This window comes from Phallusia mammillata, chromosome 6, assembly GCF_965637545.1.
Source record: "Phallusia mammillata chromosome 6, kaPhaMamm4.hap1.1, whole genome shotgun sequence".
Classification (NCBI taxonomy): domain Eukaryota; kingdom Metazoa; phylum Chordata; class Ascidiacea; order Phlebobranchia; family Ascidiidae; genus Phallusia; species Phallusia mammillata.
Genome location: NC_137257.1, coordinates 10,254,111 through 10,282,071, shown reverse-complemented (window position 1 = coordinate 10,282,071; position 27,961 = coordinate 10,254,111). Strand labels below are relative to the sequence as shown.

General features: G+C 36.0%; 3 protein-coding genes and 2 pseudogenes across 3 annotated transcripts; all 5 read left to right on the top strand.

Moving 5' to 3' along the window:
* The first annotated feature begins 551 nt into the window (after positions 1-551).
* On the top strand, positions 552-2,980 carry LOC145234239 (uncharacterized; annotated as a pseudogene).
* Positions 2,981-6,172: 3,192 nt separating this feature from the next.
* LOC145234237 (uncharacterized) lies at positions 6,173-9,165 on the top strand. The gene is made up of 10 exons (XM_080098989.1): positions 6,173-6,284; positions 6,350-6,441; positions 6,580-6,749; positions 7,148-7,256; positions 7,416-7,550; positions 7,705-7,835; positions 7,904-7,971; positions 8,424-8,589; positions 8,682-8,776; positions 9,010-9,165. The coding sequence occupies exons 1-10, from the start codon at positions 6,173-6,175 to the stop codon at positions 9,108-9,110; spliced, it is 1,179 nt and encodes a 392-aa protein (XP_079955115.1). The 3' UTR covers positions 9,111-9,165.
* Positions 9,166-11,951: 2,786 nt separating this feature from the next.
* On the top strand, positions 11,952-14,523 carry LOC145234236 (uncharacterized; annotated as a pseudogene).
* Positions 14,524-16,872: 2,349 nt separating this feature from the next.
* On the top strand, positions 16,873-20,428 carry LOC145234235 (uncharacterized). The gene is made up of 11 exons (XM_080098988.1): positions 16,873-16,981; positions 17,048-17,139; positions 17,392-17,560; positions 17,615-17,730; positions 17,894-18,061; positions 18,920-19,054; positions 19,157-19,284; positions 19,356-19,423; positions 19,484-19,649; positions 19,762-19,856; positions 20,328-20,428. The coding sequence occupies exons 1-11, from the start codon at positions 16,873-16,875 to the stop codon at positions 20,426-20,428; spliced, it is 1,347 nt and encodes a 448-aa protein (XP_079955114.1).
* A 1,838-nt stretch (positions 20,429-22,266) lies between these two features.
* LOC145234234 (neuropeptides B/W receptor type 1-like) lies at positions 22,267-27,505 on the top strand. The gene is made up of 10 exons (XM_080098987.1): positions 22,267-22,446; positions 23,893-24,002; positions 24,280-24,420; positions 24,707-24,813; positions 25,086-25,164; positions 25,825-25,936; positions 26,235-26,343; positions 26,687-26,805; positions 27,120-27,197; positions 27,410-27,505. The coding sequence occupies exons 1-10, from the start codon at positions 22,267-22,269 to the stop codon at positions 27,503-27,505; spliced, it is 1,131 nt and encodes a 376-aa protein (XP_079955113.1).
* Positions 27,506-27,961: the final 456 nt, after the last annotated feature.

Genomic DNA, 27,961 nt, shown 5'->3' with positions numbered 1-27,961 from the left:
GGTATATTTGCTAAAACTATATTTTGTAAATTGTCTTTCTTATTATTTTCTATTCATTAGACTCTCGAAAGAACTGTCGAGGCGAGACAGGCAGTTTTGCACAAATCCTCATCATTTTACTGCTGACGGTTCTTGCCGTTGCGATCAGCCTTGGATTCGGAATTCAAAATGTATGTAGGAAGCTTGACAAATGCATGTATAACTTGACTAGAGAAGATAAAGACATATTGTGTATTGTTAGATAAAAACATCCAGACCAGAACGAAAACCTATGACAGATGTCGGAGGTAAATGTAGAGTGTGATATTCAAGTTTTTCTATTTTAAACCATTGCTTTATATAAAACAGCTCAACGAACTTTAAAACCCAACACTTGCGCCAAACCAACATTTAAAGATTGCAAAGATGCTTTGCGCCAGGGCTACAACTTTTCAGGCCTTCTAACCATTAAACCCAATGATTACACATCCGCAATTCAGGTGATGCAACACATTTAAACCAACTAAGTTGTCTTTTCATGTTTAACTATTTAATTTCAGGTATACTGCGACATGTTGTCTGATGGTGGTGGTTGGACGTTGGTGGCTTCAATACACGAAGACGATTTAAGTGGGACCTGTGATTCTAGCGACATGTGGTCAAAGACATCTTCATCGGCTTCAGGTTGGGACTTAAAATTTGTCTTTTGTATTTCTGACAAGTTTATACTCATAAGATCATACGATTTATAGCGTTTGACAACTGGTTCAACATGAAATCGTTTGGCAAACTGCAGGATGTAACGGGGGAAGATTACAAAAACAAAGCTTTTTACGCTTTAAATGTGAGTTTATTAAAAGTGTTTAAATTTTTAGTTATAGAACAACTTGTCTCTTATTGAGTATAATCAATTAGACAAAAATGTCGATTCTAAAGGATTAAGTTTTACCAGTTTTAAAGCTGTCGGTGTACAGGCGTCCGACATGATGATATGGCACGTTCCAAATGATCTTGCTTTACCAGCAATTTCGAGCAACGCATTCTTCAAATATCACACAACAAACGGCTTTCTGCAAAATTATGGATCGAATCTTCAGACTTTGTTCACGCAGTATTTCCCGATGACTCGACATAGCCCGCAAGGTCTAGATCACTGTTTATTCATTTCAGTTTTATCTTCATATTGTAATAAATTGTTTAGATATGGCCGAGAAAGTAATAGGATGTGTGCAAAAAAATGATTGGGCGAATGTGTGGCGTACTTCGTGGAATCGACGTAACCCGATCGCTCCAGTGCAAGTCACACACGATGACAAAGTGTGTAGATTTTTAAAGTGTCAATTTTAAGTTTACAATGTAACACAATCTTAAGTTTTCACAGATGACAATTCAATTCAAAAAGACACAAAAGACGATAACTATAACCAAAGCAGGATACTACAAGTGAGTGAATATGAGATCTTGATTCGCACAATGTTCTTTTGTGATTTGCAACAGAAATTTACACAAATTTATCGACTTTCTTGCAGTGTTTCGGGTAGTAAGCCGATCGAAGTAGCCATGCAAAAAAACTCAACTTTTGCAGCCACTCTGGTGTGGATTCCATTGCCAAACGTGGTGGGCGATGTCAATATAAAGGTACGTTTGTCATCAATGTTTATGGTTTTACCTTATCAGGCAGTTTGAATGACAATTTGTTTGCACTTTGCTTTTCATATCTTCTAAAACTGTGAATCGCAAAAGTTTGAGCTTGTTTAAATTTCTAACTTTACTTGCTTTTTTACAGGTTAATTGGGGGAATTTTGCCAACAACCCAGTTTTTAGGCAAAGTTCATTAACATCCTACCGTAGTTATGTCATACGGTTTGGAGCTCAGTGCGATGGCAAATATTGCAAAATTTTCTTCACTGTCTACAATTCCAAAGTAGGTAGACCTTCGCGTTTTTTTACATTTTGTTTGGTGGCAACTAAAATGCCCAATTCTTTATCTGTGGTCTATGAAAAAGTTACAAAAATATTTGGACTTTTTTAGAAATGGGGAATAGTATCTTCCACCAATACTCAATATACCAACATTTTCCGAACAAACAGCCGAACACAGATTAAAGCTGAAATAACTGGCCACGTTAGTTGGGTTCATAGTCTTTCAACGGTAACTTCAATCAATTTGTTTAAAATAATGATCAATGACTAGATTTATGCGAACAACAAAACTTTGGTAATTTAGCAAATATACAGCTCACCCTGATAGTTACGACTGGAGATTGGTTCTGAAGGGTATGCCCATATGTTTTGGTAAGTGTCCGTGGTTATTATTATTTTTTCGTTTTTCAAATAAGAATCTCTGAAAACCTTGTCACTCAGATGATACTGAATCTAAGCTATACGGAGACCTTCCCAGTTTGTCTGTCCCGGTTACTTTTATCAAAGGAAGCATTGATTACTACGAATCGGATATTGTTCCTGGCTTCATTCAATTCAGGAAATACGGCAGTTACGGATATCCTTATCCGATATGTCCAGGCATTCGGTTCGTATGGAATGTAAAACACTAATTACAACAGAGTTCTTAAAATGTCGTCATACAAACTTTACCGTAGATTGGAAAGCGATGCTGACCCTTCCCTGCATTGTATTGGAGGAATACATACCGATAATGCGTTCTCTTATTCCCGACAAGGATGCAATGATTTTTCTGGTAGGCTATGTTTGGTGGGCACTAGGGTTTTTGCTTGGTGGTAATTGATTTTTATCTGATTGACCAATCAGCAATTTATACCCACATCTGTCAAACCTGCGTTATAGTCTCATTGTGCTGCATTACTTGAAATTGTTACGACTTAATGTCTACGTAATGTATGAACCCAAAATGTGCTTAAAATATTGTGTTTTGACAGATTGGAACCGACTTGCAGCTCACCAAGTAAAGCGAGCCAACTCCACCTATGGAGATGTCGTCATCACCGATTTGACTTCGACTCTTTTGCTTTTTTATCGTTAATTTCAAGTCCAATGCGATTAGCAGTTCTTACTGAATAGAACAATCAGTTTTATCCGCGAGCAAGTCAATGCATTTGCAGACACCTGTTTTTTTCTACTTAAAATACTTTCGCCAAAATTAATCAAACTTTGCAAAGTTTCATTAACATTCTCACATGATAACCTTTGCCACCGTATTATGGATGGCATGAGAGACAAAACGATCTCAACGTTACTTATTTCATCTCGTCGCGTTTGCTTAATGCCCAAATTCGATCAGTATTTTTGGTTACCTAACATAAATTCAATAACGCCATGCAATAAAACAAAGCAACCAAATATAATGACTGATTTAGTATACAAGATGTGAAGCAAAATAATGTTGCCTTTGGTGGTATAAAGTCCGATGTACGCTTTTGAATTTAAGCTTTATCTTGGTAAAACGGAAATTAGAGTCATATTTTTTTATTTCGTAATTCAGTCGTATCTACGTTCTGGGTTAAAAATGCCCAAAACGCTTCAATCATAGACCCCCGAATAAAGGCGTTAAATGGTACACATGTGCTCTTAGGATGGCTTTTGCACAATTACTGCACGAGGCAGCGCCCAATCACAGACCAGAATAAAACATAGGGTAAAAAATCGTAAACACCAGATTACAAAGTCGCATCTACATGCTTATTAACTGCGACAGGAAACATTGCAAAGTTAAAATATAATTTCGTAATCTAGCTGAATTTAGTTCCTGCATGTTTTATTTTTTTTGCAAGCTTTAGCTAGTGAGTCGCAACGAGACTATTTTTCTAATTATAATACGAATTGTTGAAACGCTATATCCAATCAACATATCTTACTAGAATATACCTTCGCTTAGGCCAGGGGTCGCCAACCTTTACTACTCAAAGAGCCACTCGGACCAGTTTCACGTAGTAAAAAAAAACACTGGGAGCCACAAAGCCGTTTTAAAATTTAAAATAAAATACAAAACGTTTTTATTCTTATGACATTCGACCTTTTGTTGTTAGCTAGTGTTTCATTGCATATTAGACACACTGATATAGTCTCGTCAGCAGAGAAAACAACTTCACGTAACGTTGCACATTCTGTTTTTGCAGATTTTTATTCCTTTGTTTACGCGTTTGTTGCATAACAATTAACAAACAGCTATTGTTAAACGCGCACACACACTGCAAACAAAAACAGTTTTGTCTCATATTGCGTGTTAACCTGTAGCCGCCAGTTTGCCTCTTTCAGACTTCACGTTTGATGGTATAGAGGCGGGGTTGCTGGTAACTACAACAAGCGAGTACAGTCATGACACTGCACTTCAATTTTCGTGTTCGACTTTTGTGTTCGGCATAATCGTCACTTAATTTTTATTCAAATGTACAACATTTGGTAAATTAAAAAAACTGAGCCGCATCAGAGGGATCAAAGAGCCGCATGCGGCTCCGGAGCCGCGGGTTGGCGACCCCTGGCTTAGGCACTGCAAAAAAACAAACAAATGTGTTGTTTCTAAATGCATTGGAGACGGCAAATCATTGATGTACCTCTTTTTGTGCGATTGTGAATTGGGGTACTACATTAAAAATGCAAAATTTAATGTTCATATGCCAACAAAATGGAATGAATAAACATGATGCAATAATCTGAATTATGTGCAAAGGCTGAGGCAATAGTCAGGGTGAGGAGCGAAATCATGCTATTTCCAAATCTGAAACATGTGCAAATGGTTAGGCAATGTAATGCCGTCACGTAATTTATAATTAGATCTTAGTAGGGCTTTTTTGTTCCACAGAGTCGCAAATTGTCATAGCAAACTGGACATAAAAAAATTGATTTCCGATTCTGTTTCATTTGGTGCAAGTATACTTAAAAATATTTAATGCAAAAAGCAATTATACGATTAAATATGTTTCTTTCTTTACTTTTCCCAGAGATTTACAAACATTGCATTGTTTTTGAAGAAACCTGTAGGGTGTTATAAATTAACGGATAAAAGCCTTGGCCCACAAAAATTCAAGTCCAGTTACTGCAAAGATCGTTATGTAATTTTCTGTAATGGAACCGAAACTGCGTTTGCGTACAGTCAACAGCGGGAAAGGCTTGGACAGCGCTTCGTTAATTAAACGGAAACAGAACTATTGCAAGTCATTCTGTACTGTCATGATTCGATCGTTTGTCATGATTCATTCGAAACTATAAGCGTATAGCCGAGGTCATTGAACTTTAAAATCGATAGCCACTTGTTAAAATAAACATAAAATTGTAACAGTCCCAGAACTGCAGCAGAAAAATGGCGTTTTAAAGTTAAAATCCAGAGTGAAGGCCTGACAAATAAAGGCATTTGTGTGAAATGGAAATGAAACTGATGTAATTGGTATTTAGAGCAATTATTAACAGTATAGGTAAATATTTAAATCCATTTCTACAGTAAGACGACATGCAATGCTTTATGCTAAGGCGAAAAATCCCCCATCGTTGTTGATGTAAAAAAGGAAAATTCTCCCATCGTGAAAAGTGGATGAAAGCTAATAGAAGCCCAATAGGAGCGAAATAAAAATCAATTGCAACAGATTTTGGGCTGTGAAGACTTTCATGAGCACCAATGCGCTTATCAAATCACTAAAATATGGAAACTGATGCAACTGGCAAAGAACTGGGTATATTTGTCAAAAAATTATATTTTTGTAAATTGCATGTTTTTGTTATTTTCTGTTCATTAGACTCTCAAAAAAGCTATCGGGGCAAGACAGGCAGATTTGCACAAATCGTCATCATTCTACTCCTGACGGTCCTTGCGTTTGCCATTGGTGTCGGATTCGGAATTCAAATTGTATGTAGAAAGCGTGACAAATGCATGTACATAGAGCTAGGCTAATTTAAGACCTATTGTGTGTTGTTAGATGAAAACATCCAAATCAAAGCCAAAACCCAAGACTGATTTTGGAGGTAAATGCACTATGTGATATCCATGTTGGGTTATTTCAAACCAATGCTTTTTTTCCAAAAAAGCTCCAAGAAAATTAAAACCCGACTCTAGCAAGAAACCAACACTCAAAGATTGCAAAGATGCTTTACGCCAGGGCTACAACTTTTCAGGCCTTATCAACATTAAACCGAATGACTATACATCCGCATTTCAGGTAAACAACACATGTTTATAACATTGATATTTATACATTCAACTATTTGATTTCAGGTATACTGCGACATGTCGTCCGACGGGGGCGGTTGGACGTTGGTGGCTTCAATTCACGAAGACGGTATTATTAAAGACTGCGATTCTGGGGACATGTGGTCTCAGACCTCTTCATCGGCTTCTGGTTGGTTTCCTAAATGTGTTTTTTATCACACACAAACCATCTTTATCTTGTTATCAATATTCTAGCATTGGAAAACTGGTTTAATCTGAAATCGTTTGGTAAACTTGAAGATGTAACTGGACAAGATTATAAAAGCAAAGCTTTTTACGCTCTCAATGTAAGTGTATGTTATAACTCTGATTGCATTTCACTACTGTTTGATAAAACTTACCTGTTTGTCGGTAGTAATCTAAAAATGAATACGTCGTCTTTGAAACATTAGGTTTTATTATAGCCCTGTGATTTTGGTTTTCAGGCCTCAGAAATGATGATATGGTACGTGCCAAACGATCTTGGTTTGTCAGCAATTTCGAGCGGAGCATTCTTCAAATATCACACAACCAACGAATTTCTTCAGAAATATGGATCAAATCTCCAAACTTTGTTTACGCAGTACTTTCCCGTTGACCCGACACAGCCCACAAGGTCAGATTTGGTTTAATTAATTACAGTTTTTCCATGGTATGGTTTTTAAATTTTTTCAGATATAGCGAAAAAAGTAATAGGATGTGCGCAAAAAAATAATTGGATAATAATCTGGCCTTCTTCTTGGAGTCGACGTCACGGGATTGCTCCAGTAAGAATTAAACAAGGCGACAACGTGCGTTGCTCTTTCGGAATCAAGCTTAAGTTTTCAATATAACACAAATTTAAATTGCTATAGATGACAATTCAATTTGACGCAGAAAAGACTAAACCTATTAACAATGCAGGATATTACAAGTGAGTAAGTTCTATGCTCCCAACTTGTTTCGCGTTATAGTTTTTTCGTGGTTATTTGCAACAGATATCATAGGCTATCAATTGATAAATGATTGTTGTAGTGTCTCGTGTAGTAAGCCGATCGAAGTGGCCATACGAAAAAACTCGACAGCTGCATCCACCTTCGTGTGGATTCCATTGCCATACGTAAAAGGCGATGTCAGTGTAAGGGTACGTTTGTTATTAATGTTCAGTTGTTCCCTTTGTCATTAAATCGACATTTTGCTTACACTTTTCTCATGCAGAATTTTTCGCATCTCCTATTGTCTGTTATGTTGTTGTTCTGATACTGCAGTTTGAAGCTTCTGGAGCTACTTGTTTTTGTTGCAGGTTGATTGGGGAAGGTTTGGCAAAAATCCACAGTTTATGAAAGGGGCAACAACGTATGGTGACTATAACATAACGTTTGGAGCTCAGTGCGGTGACAATTTTTGCAAAGTACTTTTTACCTTCACCAATTCCCATGCAAGTAGATTTTTTTGACATTTGTTTGGTATCAATCCAATTAACCAAATCTTTATTGGTGTAATTCGTTGATATATCTGAACGCTTGTTTAAGATAATATATTAGCTTCTATCAAACATGTTTTGTTTTTGGTTACACATTTTTTATCATTAGAAATGGGGACAGATGTTCTCAAAACCTTCTCAAACAATTCACTTTAAACGAACAAACAACCGAACGCAGTTTAAAGCTGAAATACGAAATTTAAATCTGGCCACTTTGGTTGGATTTACAGTCTTTCAACGGTGAGTTCTTTTGTTTGCTTGAAATCTCGATCAATGACTTTATTTAACTAAATCCTTCGACAATTTAGAAAATATGCAGCTATCCCGAGTAGTTACGATTGGGATTGGGCTCTACACTCATTGGCCAACTGCATTGGTAGGTACAGTTAAGTTGAGTTCGTTTCGATTTGTGAAAGAAAACGTAGCGACACAATTGCACTAACACCAGAAATAGCTGCGTAATGTTGAAACGTGACGGATCCGGCCGCGAGCAACTTTTGAGCGGCCCGCGACTGGTATTTTATTTTGATCGGCCGGACGGAATGTGTGTGTTAAATCCCATTTTTGCCTCAAACAGTTGTTACATTTAACGTTGATAGGTTTTAGTTTCTTAATAAGAATAGGCATTGTTACGTACAAAGACAAAATCATTGTGTATTTGACTTTTCCTACCACTGCTATGTTATTACATGACCATCGTTGCGGCCTGCCTCCACGAATATCACTACATTTTGGCCCGCACATGCAAAAAGGTTGCCCACTTTTGGTATAGGTGTTCGTTGTTAATTCTGTTTACAATGATTCACAGCCAAAAAACTTGTCACTCAGATGCAGCCGTATCAAAGCAAAACGCCGACCTTCCAAGTTTGTCTGTCCCGGCTACTTTCATCAAAGGAAGCATGGACTTCTACAAATCGGATGTTGATCCCGGTTTTATTCAATTCCGGAAATACGGCAGTCTCGGATATCCTTATCCAATATGTCCAGACATTAGGTTCGTTGATATGCTCTTCGTATCATATGTACATTAAAAGGGACAAAGTATTTCATAAGCTGTCGATACACAATTCGCGTTCTTTACTTTAGATTGAAAAGCGACGCTAACCCTTCCTTGTATTGTATTGGAGGAACAGAAAGTGGTAGTTCAAAATATCCTCCAGGAAAATGTGGAGATTTTTCTGGTATGCGTTAATTTGGCGTCTGGTTAACTTGTCTTAAGTTTACAAATAGTTTATGACCATTTACAAACACCAATATTGTTTTAAAGTAAGGTTAATAGACGTAAAGATATAAATAAATACCGAAAACTGTCAAAAATACAGACCTATTGTACGGCATAACTTGAAATTGTCACAATTCAATATCTCCGTAATTACTGGATCAGTAAACTGCCTGTATTATTCTATTTTATTAGATTGGAACCGACTTGCAGCTCACGAAGGAAAGAGGGCCAACTCCACCTATAGAGATGACATCACCGATTTAACTTCGACACTTTTGCTTTTTTATCGTTAATTTCGAGTCCAATTCGATTAGCAGTTCTTCCACTTAACACAGCAAAAATTTTTATACATGCATTCAGAAAGTCAATGCATTTGTAAATACCCTGAGATAATTTGCATTTTTACTCAAAAAGCATTAAACAAACTTTACAAACTTTCATTACCATTCTCACATAATAACACTTGTCACCGTTTCATGGTTTAGATAGGAAGGGGATGGCCAACCCATGGCGTATCCGCCAAAACATGCCGTATTGCATGATTAACAGTGGCGCATTCCATCCTTGTATTGATCGTAAAAAATAAAGTAATCATTTTATTATTTTGGTGATTTTCTTTTTTCATTGACCTCATGGACGTCATTGATCAAGATTTCAACACGAAATAACACAACGGGTATAGAAAAAGCATATTAATTGTCCTTCAACGTTTTAACATACGGTTACAGATCCGCCATAAAGAGCTTAAACTGAAGATCCGTCACGAAGGACTTAAACTGGAGAGCTTTAACGCAAATTTAAATGTTACTACCAACATTTAATTTGGTCATTCAAATTAATGGTGCAATCATATGTAATGACTGATACAATATACATGTTGTGAAGCGAAAAAGTGATTTTGGTGATGTTACAGTGATTTTAGTGGAAATAAGGTTCGTTTACCCACGACGCAGCTTGTATAGCAATGGAGTTTAAACTGTATTTTGGCAACAGAACAATGATTATAATTATAGAAGATTATGTTACCCGAACATCACCTATTGTTTATATTTCTGTCATTTTAAGCAGTGCCTACCCTATCTTTTACAGCATTTTTTTCTGGGGGTAATTACCTCAAATTTTTGTTTTGTGAAGTTATCTTTCTATGACGGCATATTTGGTAATACTACTTTTTCGAAAAGAGTTAACTGAGGTTCATCTGTGGGTTTTTAGGGATAGTGATAATGAAAGAGTTATTTCTTTTTAGAGGATTTAGAACTTGACGATCGCTTGATGAACGGCGTTTTGCAGCAACAAGCTTGAGACTTTTCGCATGTTCTAATAGTCCTTCTTTGAGTATTGTAGAGTACAATCCGTACTTGTTAAACATTGTCCTAATAAGGTCTTTTTCATATCTCCGGCAAGAAAATATCGTTGAAAATTGGCAATTTTATCTCAAAAATATAAAAATGTAGATGAAAGAATTAATTAATGACCCGGCTGCCATTGCTCAAGTAACGGAGATTAAATAAATATTATGCTATGATTTATGATGCAATTATATTTAACGTGACTGGTGTGTGAAGCAAAAACGTGTTGCTTAGGATCAGAGAAGTACGTCACGACGTTGTAGAAGAGATCTCAGTAGGGCTTGATATGTTTCCTACTTTGTACGTTTTTGTTAATAGTGTACTGAGCGTTATATTGATAAAATAGAGTAAAAAAAACATTTAAACCAAAAACATCTCGTACAAAGGAAAGGGACCTGAAAACGCATTCAGTGTTTGCGGCCAATTAATACATGCAACGAGATAGTTGTTTCAACTTATTATTTACGTGCATGAAGCCAAACTAACTTATGTTAAAAATATTTTGTTTAAAATCGATTCAGCAATAGATTTTTCAACAAGTTTGTCAAAATATTTTGGCAGAAGCTGTAAACTTCAGCAAGTAATTTAAAAATTGTCCGCTACAGGCCTATAGTTTGCTCAAAAATTTGTGAACAAGGATATGGCAAAAGTCAGTTCTGAGTCACGATTGATGGTCACGATCTGTGGGTAAAGCCGGATTTGCCCACGAACTTGGCGCCAAAATCAACGACTGGAGACATGACGTAAACATGACAATCCTTACAAAAAACTAAGTCCACGATTTTTGGGAAGAATATTTTAGTTTACATTTTTGTTTTTCATTAACTGCACTTACATCCCATCATGAAAAAAAATCGTATAGAAAGCGCAAAGCAAATTTGTGGGCAGCTCAATTTTAACACTTCGAGTTATCCATCGCTAAGTGAAAACAAGAATAAACATGTGGGATATAACACAAATGCATTGGTAAGGACAAATAGCGCAATGATAGTATAATTGATTGTTCGTGACAAAAACGAAGGACCACTGCCATAAAATGATGTCGTCACCAAACTTCGGAAAATCAATGTACGTCATTTAGTTGGTGCACAGGCTAGTTGCACAACCAGCAAAAATTTTATCGACGGTTTGGGGCCTAAGACTTTTGTTGTTTTCAACTTACGTTATCAAAGCTGAAAAAGATGAACAAAAACGCCACAGGCGAACAAAGTGCAGTTAGATTTGTTAACGCAAACACACACAAAAAAACTTTTAACTTTTTGTACGTTTGTTTCAGCACGCAGCTCTGGAAAAGGTAGTTCACGAGAGTCGGGCATCTTTTCACAATTTCTGATCATTTTACTGCTGACAGTTCTTGTGGTTGGCATCAGCGTTGGATTCGGTATTAAAATAGTATGTATTAAGAGTGATATCTACGTGTAACATTTGCCCTGCTTTAAATGTTATTGTGTACTCTTAGATGGAAACACATAAAACAGAACAAAGACCTATGGCAAATGTCGAAGGTAAATTTAGTATGTTAAATTCATGTACAATTCGTTTGAACTGTTTCAAACTTTTTGCTTGTTTTTTTTTGAAGATCAAGTTGATCAGTCGTTGAAATCCAATGCTTGTAACCAACCAACATTTAAAGATTGCAAAGATGCTTTACGTCACGGCTACAATATTACAGGTCTTCTTACCATTAAACCCAATGACTACACATCTGCTTTTCAGGTAAATCAACAAATTCAAACAACATTTGCAGTTATATATTAAACTATCTGATTTCAGGTATACTGTGACATGTCGTCTGATGGTGGTGGTTGGACGTTGGCGGCTTCAATTCATGAAGACGATATAAATCGAAACTGCGATTCCGGTGACGTGTGGTCGAAGGTACCTTCTTCCTCTGGTAAGTTTCCAAAATGTTTTTTTTTGTATCACAGACAAACCCTCTTTATCTTGTTATAAATATTCTAGCATTGGACAACTGGTTTAATCTGAAATCGTTTGGCAAACTTGAAGATGTAACTGGACAAGATTATAAAAGCAAAGCTTTTTACGCTCTCAATGTAAGTATGTTGTAACTCTGATTGTATTTTATTACTTTTTGGTAAAACCTACGTGTTTGTCGGTACTAATCTCAAAACGAATACGTCGTCTCTAAACATTAGGTTTTACTATAGCCATGTGTTGTCGGTTTACAGGGCTCAGACATGATGATATGGCACGTGCCAAACAATCTTGGTTTACCAGCAATTTCGAGTGGCGCATTCTTCAAATATCACACAACAAACGGTTTTCTTCAAAAATATGGATCAAATCTCCAAACTTTGTTTACGCAGTATTTCCCGTTGACTTGGCACAGCCCACAAGGTCAGATTTACATTTTACTGTCAGTTATTTTTCCGTCATATGATTTTTAATTCGTTTCAGATATGGCAAAAAAATTGATAGGTTGTGTTCAAAAAAATCGTTGGGGAAATCTGTGGCGCACTTCTGATCATCGACGTAACCCGATAATTCCAGTGCAAATAAAACAAGATGACAAAGTGTGTTGTTGTTTTTTCGGGATGAAGCTTACTTTTTCAATATAACACATTTTTTATTCTCTACAGATGACAATTCAGTTCCATACACACGAGATGATCAAGATTACAAATGCAGGTTATTACAAGTAAGTAAAACTTTTTTCTTTGTCTCGTTTCACTTAGCATTGTTTTCATGGTAGTTTGTAACAAAGATTATTGACTGTTTGTGACAGAGTATTGTTGTAGTGTTTCGGGTAGTAAGCCGATCGAAGTAGCCATGGAAAAAACCTCGAAAATTGCAACCACCTTGGTGTGGATACCATTGCCATACGTGAAAGGCGATGTCACTGTAACGGTACGTTTGTTTTAAATGTGAGGTTGACCCCTTTCGTGTAAATGACAACGAGCTTTCGGTTTGCCAAGGGACTTATTACATCACCCATAATCTTTGACTTGTTTGTAGCATTTTCAACGTTTTAAAGTTGTTAGCTCGGTAATTACTTATGTTACCGGTTTTGTTGCAGGTTGATTGGGGAACGTTTGGCAGAAACCTGAGGTTTAGAGAAGCTTTTGATTTATACGGTGACTACTCCAGAACGTTTGGAGCTCAGTGCGGTGTTCAATATTGCAAAGTTCTGTTCACTTTTACCCAACCCCAAGTAAGCAACTTTAAGTTTTTTTGACATCTTTGTTTGGTGGCAGTCATATTAACCAATTCTTTATTACATAAACATACTGAAAAGTTTCCATCATAAATCTTGATTAATAAAAAAAAATGTTTCTGTTCAACTTGTTTTTGTTATTAGAAATGGGGACAGATGTCCTCATTTAATTCCCAATCAACTAGCGTTTATCGAACAAACAACCGAACCCAGATTAAAGCTAAAATACAACGGATGAATCGGGGCACGTTGGTTGGATTTACAGTCTTTCATCGGTAAGTTCATTTAGCATGATTGAAATCACGACCAAGGCCTTTATTTGTCTGATAACACCTATTTAGAAGATATACACCTTCTCCGGCTAGTTACGACTGGGGATTGGTTTTGGACGATTTGCCTAGCTGCTTTGGTAGTTGTTTATTGTTAGTTTTTTTTTAAAAAAACATCGCTAAAAACTCTGTCACTCAGATGATGCTGTATCAACGCAATACGGAGACCTTCCAAGTTTGTCTGCCCCGGCTACTTTTATTAAAGGAAGCATAGCTGTTCACCAGTGGGATGTTTTTCCTGGTTTCATTCAATTCAGAAAATACGGCACTTACGGATATCCTTATCCGATTTGTCCTGGAATTCGGTTCGTTTTGAATGTTGGAAACTTACAGTTGCTTTTTGTATAAAATGTACCGAGTACTTTACATGATGTCGACACACAAATCACATCCACTTTATGGTAGATTGGGAAGCGTTGCGGACCCTTCCCTCCATTGTATTGGCGGAACTCGAAGAAGTTTATATTTCAAAAAAAAATGTGGTGATTTTTCTAGTAAGTTAAGTGTCGGTTGGCTCCAACGTTGATTTGCGGTTTGGTACATTTTTATGGTATTGATAAATTTGGAGACTAAAAAAGCAAGAATAAAATACATATTTACCAATTAAAAGTTGATAACAAAATCTGTTCAATGGCTGAGATTTAAGACGGGTTCATTGTACTTGGCAACTTGAAATAGAGGCGACTAAATATTTACGTACTACACAAATCATTATAGTATAAACTGCACAAAAATGTTGTTTGAATTGGTAGATTGGGACAAACTACCAGCTCACAAAACAAAGAGAACCAACTCAATCACAGGAGATGACATCACGGATTTGAACTCAACGCTACTTCTATTTTATCGTTAATTTTAATTTAAAACGGTCATTATAACTTACTTCACATAGCATTTTTTGTTCTTACTCATAAGCAATCCGATACTTTTGTAAAGACATTAAGATAACTTGACTGAATTCTTGAAAAATGTAAATATGTTGATTACAAATATGAAAACATTGCAAACATTCGTTTTTTCTGTTGTTATTGTGTTTTTCTACAAATTTAGATTAGCAATAAAACTTCACTGATATAGATTTAAGAACCATCATGTAATAATATGACGTAAATATTGTAGTACACAAGGTGTTGATCAAATTATTTTGCTTGGAATTGTGGTCTTAAGATTTTAACGTCCATGAAGGTGACTGCAAACATGTCATCATGCGCATGTTCCATTTATATCGCAAAATAAAGCACATTATCCAAATCAAATGTAATCAAATATCAAATTTTCATGATTAAATAATTATGATATGACTCACTATGTAGAGATCGAGTCTTTGCGCTGCAGAAAAACGTGTGATGCAAAAAATGTTACTTTGGATGGCATTGAGAAAAGCATAAAACGAAAAAACAGACAAAGACTTTGTATTGCTGTATCACATTATAAAAAAAACATTGTGGTTGTAGTTAAACCTCCTGGTATGTTTTTATGATCATACTTTTTAATGAGTTTTGTTTACATAAACAAAAGTTGCAATGAACTTGCAGAAACAGGCGTATACGAATAACTTAGTTACAGTAGGTTTTCAAACGCCGTTTACATGTAAAGTACCGGTATTTTTACCCTAAATTCAAATCCTGCGTGCGTGGACGTCGGCCAACTCTTTAAAAATATGCTCTAGGTCAGTTTCCTTTCATCGAACAGCCTGGAAACCATTTACAGCTTCTATCGTCGAGGTCGGGATTACTGGACTTAATCTATTTCCATGACAAAAAAAATGATCGACACTACAGATACTTTCTGACCCAAAACAAATCGGTCCGCGAAATAGACGGCAGCGGGATACCAATGTGTCAAGTACGTTTCCCGTTGGCGATGGGCAAATGCTTTTCTCGATAGGAGCCAACAAAGACGCGCGAAAAGCCATGTTTCAAGCAAGTGCTGTGGTGGATAAATGGGAACGATCACACGAAGTTAATCCCTTGTGCTCTAGCAGTGAAGCGAAATTTGTCATGTACCAATGCAAACATGACAATGCTTACGCAGCGTCCGGTGTATTCACGAGCCGTGGTTAAAGTCAGGGATCCTACAATCTTGGCATCAAAATGAACGAGGGAGCACTTTGTGACTTTCATTTGTTAAAATTTAAAGGAACTATTTTGGGGAACATGCTACGAGTTTACATTTTTGTTTTAGTGGCAGTTTGCATCTCATCATGAAATGAAATAAAGTTGCTTGCACTTTTTAACATGTATCGCACGTATGGAAACAATAGAGTAAATACAATACACAAAGTAAAGTTGTGGACAGTTCAATTTTATCAGTTCGAGTTTTCTGTCGAAGTAAGTAAAAACAAGAGTTGGCAATGAACATGTCGGATATAACACAAATGCATTGGTAAGGGAAAATAGCGCAATGATAAGATAATTGATTGTTCGTGACTGTAACGCAGAACAACTGCCATAAAACGATGTCGTCACCAAACTTCCTTTCGGAGAATCAATGTACGTTGGATAGTTAATGCATACAGGCTAGTCGCATATGCAGCAAAACTTTCCGACAGGCTTTGGGACTAAGACTTTTATTGTTTGCAAGATACATTGTTAAAGCAAAAAGAGATGAATGAAAACGCCACAGATGAACAACGTGCAAGTAGATTTGTAAACGCAGACACAAAAACAACTTCTAACTTTCTTTTCTGTTCGTTTGTCTCAGCACGCAGCTCTGGAAAAGGTAGTTCACGAGAGTCAGGTATGATTATACAACTTCTGATCATTCTTCTACTGATGGTTGCTGTGGTTGCCATCAGCATTGGATTCGGAAGTCAAATAGTATGTATTAGGAATAATATCTACGTGGAACACATGGTCAGAATAAAAGTTATTATGTACGGTTAGATGGAAGCACCTGAAACAGAACGAAAACATATGGTCAATGTCGGAGGTAAATTAAGTATGTTATATTAATGTGTAATTGTTTAAACTGTTTCAAAGAGTTCTTTTAAGATCGAGTTGATCAGTCGTTGAAATTCAATGCTTGTAACCAACCAACATTCAAAGATTGCAAAGATGCTTTACGCCAGGGCTACAACAACACAGGTCTTATCACCATTAAACCCAATGACTACACATCTGCTTTTCAGGTAAGTGAAGAAATTCAAACAAATTTACAGCTCTACAGTTATTTAACTATTTTATTTCAGGTATATTGTGACATGTCGTCTGATGGTGGTGGTTGGACGTTGGTGGCTTCAATTCACGAAGACGATATACATAGAAACTGCAATTCTGGGGATATGTGGTCTAAGGTGCCTACGTCTTCTGGTCAGTTTCAAAAATGTGTTGTTGTATCACACTTAAACTATCTTTATCTTGTTATCAATATTCTAGCATTGGACAACTGGTTTAATCTGAAATCGTTTGGTAAGCTTGAAGACGTAACTGGACAAGATTACAAAAGCAAAGCTTTGTACTCTCTCAATGTGAGTTCTTTAGAATTCTTGTTGCACTGCATTACTTTTGGGTAATACAACAACATTTTTGGTTTAACTGGTGTGATTCTAAACAAAGCAACATGTCTGCAAAATTGCAAGTTCTTCAAAAACAACTAGGATTTTGTTTAGAATCACACCAGTTTTTTTTGTATTTTCAATACAAGCCGGGGTGTAAACTAATAAAGATTGTATGGTCTCTGAAGCATCGGGCTTTACTAGGCCTGTGTTGTCGTTTTTCAGGCCTCGAACTTGATGATATGGCATGTTCCAAACGATCTTGGTTTAGCAGCGATTTCAAGCGGAGCATTTTTCAAATATCACACAACAAACGGTTTTCTTCAAAAATATGGATCGAATCTTCAAAGTTTGTTTACGCAGTACTTTCCAATGACTCGTCACAGCCCACTAGGTCGGAAATTCTTTTCATTGATTTTGTTTTATCTGTCTAAATATATTTTTTCAGATATGGCTGAGAAACTATTAGGATGTGTTCATGAAAATCATTGGGGAAATGTGTGGCCTACTTCGTGGGATCGACGTAACTCAATCGCTACAGTGCAGGTTAAACAATACGACAAAGTGCGTTGCTTTTTCTGGGATCACGCTTAAGTATTCATATAACACAATCTTAAGTTTCTACAGATTACAATTCAATATAATACACAAAAGACAATACGTATCAACAATACAGGATACTGCAAGTAAATGAGACTTTCTTCGTTTTCTTGTTACGCTATAATAGTTTTTCATGGTTACAAGTAACAAAGATCACCGACTTTTAATGATAAAGTATTCTTGTAGTGTTTCAGATAGTAAGCCGATTGAAGTGGTCATGCGAAAAACCCCTACAGTTGCAACCACTCTGGTGTGGATTCCATTGCCATACGCGAAAGGCGATTTCGATATGAAGGTACATTTTTCATCGTAGTTTTTTGTTTCACCGAATCAGTTATGTAACGTCAGGAATTCGCGCGCCTGGTACCGCGCTGGCGTCACACTAGAGAAGTCCAATTTCTGGAAACGCGTGAATTTATTTTACACGTCAACACGGTTCAATACGACACGGTAATCACGTCACGTTCACGGTAGACACGTTCAAGATAATCACGGTTTTCTGCAAAGAGAACATTCACTCAAAAATGCGAAACAGAAATTAAATTTATACCGGCAGAAATAAAGCTTACCAGAGTTTTGGACCAGGGTATCAAAGATAAACACAGTTTGATATCACCAGAAAGTGTTCTACACAGATAAAAACGTAGACTTTTAATATACGGTTAATTGCGATAAGAAAACTTTAATGCAAATCAAGCTTTCCTTGCAAAGGCAACATTAATCCTTTTCGTCAGAGTTTTTAAGTTTATAAAGCATTACCATCTATTAATGACAAACAAATTATAATTAGTCACTTTCATTACTTTATCTAACGTTTGCAAATTAAAGTCAGCAACTAACAAACTACACGTGGTCCAAACTAAACTTGATACTAAATGACCAAAAGCACAGCATAGAGAAATAAACTACAATGATATTGTTACGTCATAGGGGATTCTGGCATTGTGGTGCAATCACACCATATAAGATGTGACGTAGGTTACGGTTGAGTGATTTACGATGTTACAAGTTAAATAGCATTTTTTTTACACTTTGTCAAAGCAATTGACCTATCATGACTCCTGTTATCTGTGTCTTTTTTGTAGCCCTAAATATGTTCCACATTTTTAATTTAAGTTCGTTCAAATATCGAACCATATTTTTTCTGTTGCAGGTTGATTGGGGAACCTTTGGCAGAAACCCAAGATTTAGATTGAGTTCAACATCATACTACAACTATTACATAGAGTTTGGAGCTCAGTGCGGTGGCAAATATTGCAAAGTTCTTTTCATTGTCACTAACCCCCAAGTGAGCAACTTTTGGCATTCCAGTTACCCAACTATTTATTTGTGCTATTCGATGGTCTATGTGAAAACTAAATAGTTCTGTTCAACTTGATTTTCTTATTAGAAATGGGGATGGTTGTCTCCCAAACCCCAAGCAAACAACTTTTACCGAACAAACAACCGAACACAAATTAAAGCTGAAATACGAAATATGAATCGGGCCACGTTAGTTGGATTTGCAGTCTTTCAACGGTAAGTTCATTTTATTTGATTGAAATCGGGATCAATAACTTTATTTATCTGAAAAAACTTCGTTATTTTAGAAAATATATAGCTTTCCCGGATAGTTACGACTGGAGATTGGTACTGAAGGATATGCTTACCTGCTTTGGTAGGTGTTTGCTCTTTGTTTTCTTTACAAAAAAAACATCGCTAAAACTGTGTCTTTCAGATGACGCTGTATCAATGCTATACAAAAACATTCCTAGTTTGTCTGTCCCGGCTACTTTCATCAAAGGAAGCATGGGTTATTACGATTCGGATATTGTTCCTGGCTTCATTCAATTCAGGAAATACGGAAGTTACGGATATCCTTATCCAATATGTCCAGGCATTAGGTGCGTATTAAACGTTAGAAACTTACCGTTGCTTCTAATATTAATTTTGCATTTTTGTATTGGTTTGTATTGAATGTTGGAAACTTACAATTGCTTTTCGTATAAAATGTAGATTGGAAAGCGACGCTGACCCTTCTCTGCATTGTATTGGAGGAGTTGAGAGTGGTTCGTTGTTTACTTCCGGACCACAATGTGGTGACTTTTCTGGTATGGGGTGTTTGCTCTCCCCCCCCCCCCCCCCCACACACACAGACACACACAGACAGACACACACACACACACACACACAGACACACACAGACACACACACACACACACACACACACACACACACACACACACACACACACACACACACACACACACACACACACACACACACACACACACACACACACACACACACACACACACACACACACACACACACACACACACACACACACACACACACACACACACACACACACACACACACACACGTTATTTTTCGGTTTAGCAGACTAGTTATTTATAAAATAGTTTTTGACCATATACTGTACTGCAACCTAGACTCAGTAAAAAGACAACTTTGTTTTGGTCAACCAATCAACAATTTTGACATCGAGATGACAAAATATTTGGGAAATACACAAATGGCTTTTACACAAACTGCCCAATATCTTGTTTTATTTGTAGATTGGAACCAGCTTGCTGCCCACAAGGTAAAGCGTGCCAACTCCACGAAAGGATATGTCGTCACGGATTTGACATCATCTCTTCTGCTATTTTATCGTTAGCCTTTCAAATTAATATAGCAGTTATTAAACTCAAGTTACTGAACATTTAGTTCATGTCTATAAGCAAGTCAGTTTCTTCGGTGGAAACCCTTTTGCGGAGATAATTTGCTTTTTTATTTTATTAAAGGTGACAAAATGTCATTACCATTTTTTCTACATGAAAATGCTTGTTATAGTATTTCAGTTTGAAAACGGGAAAAACTTTCCCTGAAAGATGAAATCAACGAATTGACTTCCGTTTTTTTTTGTCAATGATTAATGGCTCATTGTTATCAGTACTGCCGTTTTACTATTTAAGATTCAATAAACACCATGTAAAAATATGATGCTTTAGTATGTAGTGACTGATGTAATCGACAAAATGTAAAGCAAAGTGTATGGCAAATGTTTGTGTGTAACAGTACGTGCATGCAAGAACCGACATAAAACGTGCTGCAGGTTTGGCAAGGGTGAAAAATTGCCTATGCTTTAATTTCCACAAGCAAAAGTAAAAAAAACACAAATAGTTCAGAAGAGAATGCTGTTAAAAAGGTAAAGAAAACAAACAGATTGAAGACGTGACAAATATAATTGCTTAAACTAATATATTTAAATTTATTTAGTTTTGTTTTGCTAATACAGATTTTTTGCAATTAATCATCGAAGCTCAAAGAAATCTAAAAAATTATTATGTAAGTATTTGAATGCAGGTAATGAGTACTTAACTCAATAGGTAATTAAGAAACCTCAGGTGACTGGTTGCTATTTTTAGGGAAAATATTGCACAGAAACCTTGTTTTTGTTTTTATGGTTACTATGTCCAACGAAACTTTCATCATGTACCTAATCGAAACATTGTGCGTAGTGTTTTCAAATTCCCACCTAAAGTTGCTTTTTTAAGCTGTTATTACAAAAAACGACAAACAATTTGTCTGTGCTTCATAGATTCTGTTTTTGAAAATGTACAATGCTAAACAGCACAAAAAAATATTTGTTGCTCTTATTATTGATTATTATTTACCCCTGCCTACCTAAAAATATCACAGAATACGTCAGCTCAGAGAGATGTGAATCAATGGTTGGAAAACGCTAACGAAATGCATCGATTTAAGGTGACATTTCGTTGGAATCTCCCTCAATCGTAGTGTTTTGCTAAAGACGAGTCATTTTAATTTGCGCGCTTTACCAAACGAGCAAACGGTATTGTGTTGAAATTTATTTCTAGCGTCCTAGCGTTAAGCAACCCAGAAAATTGTTCGTTGTGTGATGGTTTATGTCCAGAAGCAATATTTTTGTACTTTCCCGTTACCCATAAAAACGTTATGCGCTTAATTTAGCAAGAGTAGGGTCCGTTTAAAGACATGCGTGGTATAGAACCGTAGTTATCAGAAGCTTTGCTTGCATATAGGAGACAGGAATCCAAGTGCATTTATTGAAAAGTGCTTATTTGTCGACAGGTTGCACATAAAAGAATACATTTGGGCTCATTTTTTTTCTCGACGTATTTCACCCTCGAGAAATTGCTAATGTTGCTTAAGGTGTACATGAGTCAGGCAGTACCCTGTATAGTTTACCTTTGGGCGTTTAGTACACAATTATTGGTGATGGGCATCATATTTATAAAAATAAACTGAGTTTGGTTTGAAAGTGTCTTATTGAAAGGAGAAAAATTGTAGAAAGTGAGTGGATAGATGACAAAAAATTCAAATCTTTCCTTTAAATTAAACTACTCCTTTCAGTCTAGTACTGTTACAATTTTACAGGTAAGGCACTCTCAGAAAAGCCTTTAAGTCTATACAACACCACATAGAAGCAAGCACGACTTATTTAAACTTACGAAACTTCTGCAAAGCAAAGATATGTTTACCACTGCCCAACCAGAGAACGCTTTCGGCATATACCATTCGCCAAACAACTTGTCGCTTGCGGAATACCGAAGTTCAACTTTGACAAGCATAATTCTCCCAGTCATATATTACATTGTGTTCTTCGTCGGGTTCGTCGGCAATGGAATGGTGGTATATGTTATGAATAGCCTGGTAAAAGTAAGGTGCTTTGTTTATTTGTGGAAAATGGTAAAAAGCTTTGTAATTGTACGTATTTCTTGCTAATTCTTCTCATTACAGTTAGATTTGACCACCTGGAATGGGGCGATTGTATTTTTAGTGTTAATCTTAAGCCTCATTAATTCTAGTGTTTCTTTTCCTTGCTGTCCAAGTTAAATTTAGTAGTTTTGTTTGTTTGCATTTTAATTTGTTACAGGAAATGTAATTTGTTATTGCCAGTGGTTACTAAACTGTAGGGTATTATCCAGGAACTAAATATTTTTGCACAATTTCTAGTTGTTGTTTTTTTGCTTTTAAATGGTCAGTAGTATTTTAAAAAGAGACAGTAAAACGATATGCCGGCCAATTAAACCACATTGTTGTTTAAGAGGTAAAATTTTAAATTCAACAAGACATGGTTTGCAAAAACTCCCCAAGCCAAAATTACAAAATTACCTGCAGATGTTGATATTTGTAATATTTCCCGCAAATCGTTTCAAATCTAATAAATCGATTTTTGCACCTCGTCTTTCACAAGGTCTTTAAAGATCGTTGAAGGGTCAGAAAACATAGCTAAGGAGCACAAGCCCATTTAGACTGATTTGTGTTAATTTTCCTCATATGGCATTATATCGTTCCGTTTTAATTTTGTTTTCAACCCAAATAGTTTCGTTTAAATCTCGATACTAGATCATCTCTGTGTGATTGAACAATTCAAATCGCGTCCACACTCTCTTAAATGCTTGGTCACATACAGTACTTTAATAATTTATATAAGCTTATTTTGAAAAAATCCACATTTTTTTATGCATTCAAAGCAAAACTTTTTTGTCTACTTTTTGTGTGCCGTTTTCCATAGCAATCTCATTAACTATGTCTGCAATTTCATCTTGTGATAACAGTTTGATTTGATCATTAATGTCTTTCGGAAATATGTATTGAGATGAAACAGTTATTTTGGTCGTTTTGATTTTAATTGAGTTTAGTTGCGATAGCCATTAATTAGCTGACAAATTCAGCACTCTTAAATCAGTCTGTATGTTTCTTATTGCAAAACACTTCGGAAATCGATTTCGCCCAAATATATGGCATCATCAGTCCTAACTAGGAAATAAATAAATCAGGACATAAAATGATAAAAATGTATAATATTAAAAGAATAAAAACGGATGCAGGTATGTTGCAGTTAAAACACAAGACCCTGATTTACTTAATTCCTGATTAGGACTGACGATGCCATATATTTGGGCGAAATCGATTTCCGAAGTGTTTTGCAATAAGAAATATACAGACTGAAGTGTGTGTTGAATTTGTCAGCTAATGAATGTGTGTATATGAGACTGGAATCGTCTGTTGAGCACCCGTGGTTCAGGACGATTTCTGTATTAGTACATCGTTAGTTGCGATTGTGTCACTAAGATTTAAATATTTTTTGTCAAGAGATCATCCAAACAAATTACTGATCTGTTCGTAATCAACTTGGCGATAGCGGACTTGATGTTTCTGGCAACTTTGCCGTTTTGGGCGACGGAATATCTAATGGAAGACAAGTAGGCTTTTTGTGTGAAAATAGGCCTTGCTAAATCAATTCAGTTAAACCTGTGTGCATTTTGGGTTTCTCTCTTAAGCAGATAAAGTTACTTCGTTACTCATTTGATTTACCATAACATTTCATTTACCTATAGTTTGGTCAAGGCAAATGGGAACACAAAGAAAGCGTATATGCTTGAATGTAACGGACTACACTGATACACATGAAAAAAATGTAAAAGTTAAAATTCAGTATTTTTAAAATGTCTTTTGAAGTTTAGTCTTTCTGCTTTTTAGTTGGATTTTCGGTCGCATTTGTTGCAAGCTGACAAGTACTCTAACTCTTTTCTCAGCATACGGAAGTGTTTTGTCCCTCTCAATAATGGCAGCTGACCGCCTTGGTGTGGTGGTTTACTCTGAGAAATATAACCATTACAGGTATGTTGTGAGAATTATGCAGGCCAGTTTATTTAGGTCAGTTTCTAAAGTACAACCTGTAATACTAAAATTACCCGTTTTACAGGACGATAAACATATAAACATTTGTTAAGATACGTCATTACTAAAAATAATTGCTTTAAGGATGTTAGCAGATCAGTTTACACAATTGACACCAAAAATGTTTCGTAGTATGAAAACAAACAAGTAAATTGATATGCACACATTTGCCAGATTCTTTAGCAGGAATCAACTTGGAACATTATTTGTGTGTTTTCAACTGCAGAACGGCAAAGAAAGCAACCATTGTTATTCTTCTCCATTGGGTGGTCTCAGCAATTTCAAGTGTCCTTGCGCTTTATTATCGGGACACAGAAACTGATCAACAAAACGGTAAATTTATAAACCGATCTATAAACTCAGTTTAACACCACCCCGCACACAGCTGCTGCACGTTTCGGCAGTGCCAAAGTACTTTCAGTGCAGAACTTATATCAATCGTTATTGTTGTCTTTTTACTGGGCCGTATAGGCAGTTATTATATTTTTTTGACCTGCCTTTCATATCAGTTTCAAATCATTTTTTCTAGTGTACAAGTCTTACATCATATTTGATTTGTTGATCACATGTTTCCTTGTGGAAATATTTCATTCAATACTTCACAGGCCATACCCACTGTAGATGGAATTTCGATCGAAGTGTGACATCGCACAAAGTCTGGTACTGCATTCACTTCATAGTGAGGTACAACATTAAAGCGTTTACTTCTGTTTTTATTATTTCTGCTTGGGTTTGACCTGTTGTGGAGTCACTGTCTCATATATGTGCGTTTATGAAGGCTGCTCCTAGGTTTAGTAGGCTACTTCTAGGCACTTGCCTTTTGTACAATGCTTTGTTCCCACGCTCTAAAAAGTGAAATCAATATCAGAACGAAACAAGTGGCCACCACGTGTGGAAGGTTAAACATTCCATGTCGCTTCACTGGCTCGCTATTACCTATTTATTGAAAGCATTGGACGAAGGATAATAGCTAGTCCAGTGAAATGTTAGACAAAAAATGCTTCAATGCCAAAACAGATTGCAAGAAGATTGATAAACATATTAAGCAATAATCAACATTAACAGCATAAACAGAATAGCAATAATACAGAATACAAACCTGAATGATAGATTTGCACGGATCGTTGTGAATAGAATAGTTATAAACGGGGCAAATGAGAATGCGCATGATTGATTTAATTGGGACAGACATACAAACGTAGAGATATAGGGGTTTTACCGTCCAACGGATTTACTGCTTTAAAATTAACAAAAACAAAAGGTAACTTAGTGTTGGTACAATGCTGTACTACCCACCCAAACATAAAATTTTAGAAAACAAAAACAACAAAGTTGTTATTTAAGGTTCGTCGTTGGATTCGGAATCCCACTTTCAGTTACCTTCGTCTGCTACGTCTGGATATTCGTATATTTACGTAGGAGACGCTCTACAAGAAAACTCTTGAGAAGGAAACAGGTAAATTGATGTAAAATCCTAAATTCGTCAGCGAAACTTGTTTTATGCCATCAGATATTACTTTATACTAAAAAAAACAAATATATAACTGTATACAGTATATAACTGTAACTGTATATAACTGTATTTATAAATACGAGAATACACATTTCAAGAAGATCATAAATTTTGTGTGCATTATAATACCTGGTTAACCAAAATTGTATATCTTTTCATAGCTTTACAACCCCTAAACCAAACAACAGAGTTTAGTGTTGTAAATTTAACACTTGATGCTAAATCACTTGATATTTTTAAGGATCGCATCACATCCGTTGTGTTGATGATCATTACAGTGTTTATTCTGTGTTGGACGCCTAATCAGATTTCCAATTTAATCTACGTTGCCCAAGGTCTTAAATTCATTGGTAAGTGCAAGTGACAGGCTAGATTTTATTTTGCCGATGTGACCTGAATGATGGTAAATGCAATAGATTAGGTTTACCACAAAAAGACAGCAATTACCATTACACGCACCTCTTGACATTTTAAAATTGAATTCATTAACCGAATGATGAAATAAATAGATCTCAGATTAAATACAAATCAATCAATGTGATTTCCCAAAAAATTTGATGCGTCTTGAGCCGCGCAGAGACAATATGCGTCTCCATGTTTCTTCTACATCAGGCAAAACTGACAAAATCCTATACACTGTGCATAAAATAAAAAGAAATTTACAGTATTTTGTTCCTTTTTTCTACTATTCAGATTTTCCGTACTCCGAGGTGCAGTATTACGTTCATTTGTTCACGAATACACTAGCATGGGCACACAGCTGTTTTAATCCCTTTCTTTATGCTTTCGCGCAAGACGACGTTCGACTCAAAGTAAGCAAATAAAACAACGTAGATCCATGTAAATAGTTGCTTATAAGCATCTTCAAAGATAAGATAAAAAATTAAACAAAATTTGACATGGAAACGATGATACATTATATTCATGCAAAGAAATTTATAACGCGAAAGTTCCACACAACATTTGATGCAGTTCTGTTTAGCCATGTCTGTTGGCTGTTTTTATTTATTTTATTTAGGCATATTTCTGCATGTTTATTGTCCAGTTTTGTATTACCGTTTTTTGGGGCATTTTTTTAATTAAAAGGTCGCTAAGTATTTGTAGTTGAATTGTCTGTTTTTTTTAGTTTCTTGAAATAACTAGCAAGTGTTTGCTTTGTGGACGCAATCCCCACAAGAAAAGAGGACTGAGAACAATTTTAACGGTAAGCGATGTTGTTGAAAGAAAACGGTTGTTGCATGGCTTTTGCAATCTGTTTTCAAGTTTGTTTAAAACTTGCTGTTTTTAAATTCCCTTTTAATCGAAAAAACGATTAGCTGTAAGACATAAACTCATACAAATAGCTTGAGGCCATATTTGCAAAAAAACGCATTAAAAAAAGCTCTAGCAAAATCTATACGTTTTTTATTTCAAAAGCTTTCTTTTAAACTTAGAAATTTCGATCTTCAAAAGGCTGATGGCGAGATGAACAACACATTTCAGTTGATGTTGTCAAAACAATCACGAGAATAAATCATGACTTACACTTCAATGCTGTTTCAGTTGAAGTATTGAGTTTTACTGTTTTTATGTCTATTAACAAAATATCTCGCAGCAAAATGTAATAGGTTTTAGGAATAAGGCTAACTGTGCGAAAGGTTTGCAGAAATATTTATTAAAGTAGTCTGATACTACTCAGTCAAAGGTGGAAAATTTGTCCTAAAAAAATTAACGCTTTTAGCTGCTATGCGACCTGAACAATGTACAGGGCAAATGTTCCGTTCGCTGGTCGACAAAAGGCGATATAACATGTTCCGACATATACATTTGTTAACATAGTTTAAAGGTTGATAATTTGCATTTTTAGTATGACTCGCAACACGTACCTATTCTCGCAGTCACCGTTTTTCTGTATCACAGCTGTTGTCAATCACGGTCATGCTTGCTTACAATGCTGATTCGTAACGCAATACTGGTGGTTATTTGCCT

Excerpts from the sequence above, each read along its gene's own strand:
- LOC145234235 (XM_080098988.1), top strand. The coding sequence starts at position 16,873 with ATGTCGTCTGATGGTGGTGGTTGGACGTTGGTGGCTTCAATTCACGAA. Across the intron at positions 17,731-17,893 it reads AGGTTAAACAATACGACAAA|TTTTTCATGGTTACAAGTAA; the intron begins GTGCGTTGCTTT and ends ACGCTATAATAG. Across the intron at positions 19,650-19,761 it reads CCAATATGTCCAGGCATTAG|ATTGGAAAGCGACGCTGACC; the intron begins GTGCGTATTAAA and ends TATAAAATGTAG.
- LOC145234237 (XM_080098989.1), top strand. The coding sequence starts at position 6,173 with ATGTCGTCCGACGGGGGCGGTTGGACGTTGGTGGCTTCAATTCACGAA. Across the intron at positions 7,551-7,704 it reads TTACCTTCACCAATTCCCAT|AAATGGGGACAGATGTTCTC; the intron begins GCAAGTAGATTT and ends TTTTATCATTAG. Across the intron at positions 7,836-7,903 it reads GGATTTACAGTCTTTCAACG|AAAATATGCAGCTATCCCGA; the intron begins GTGAGTTCTTTT and ends TCGACAATTTAG.
- LOC145234234 (XM_080098987.1), top strand. The coding sequence starts at position 22,267 with ATGTTTACCACTGCCCAACCAGAGAACGCTTTCGGCATATACCATTCG. Across the intron at positions 24,003-24,279 it reads GAATATCTAATGGAAGACAA|TTGGATTTTCGGTCGCATTT; the intron begins GTAGGCTTTTTG and ends TCTGCTTTTTAG. Across the intron at positions 24,421-24,706 it reads GAGAAATATAACCATTACAG|AACGGCAAAGAAAGCAACCA; the intron begins GTATGTTGTGAG and ends TTTCAACTGCAG.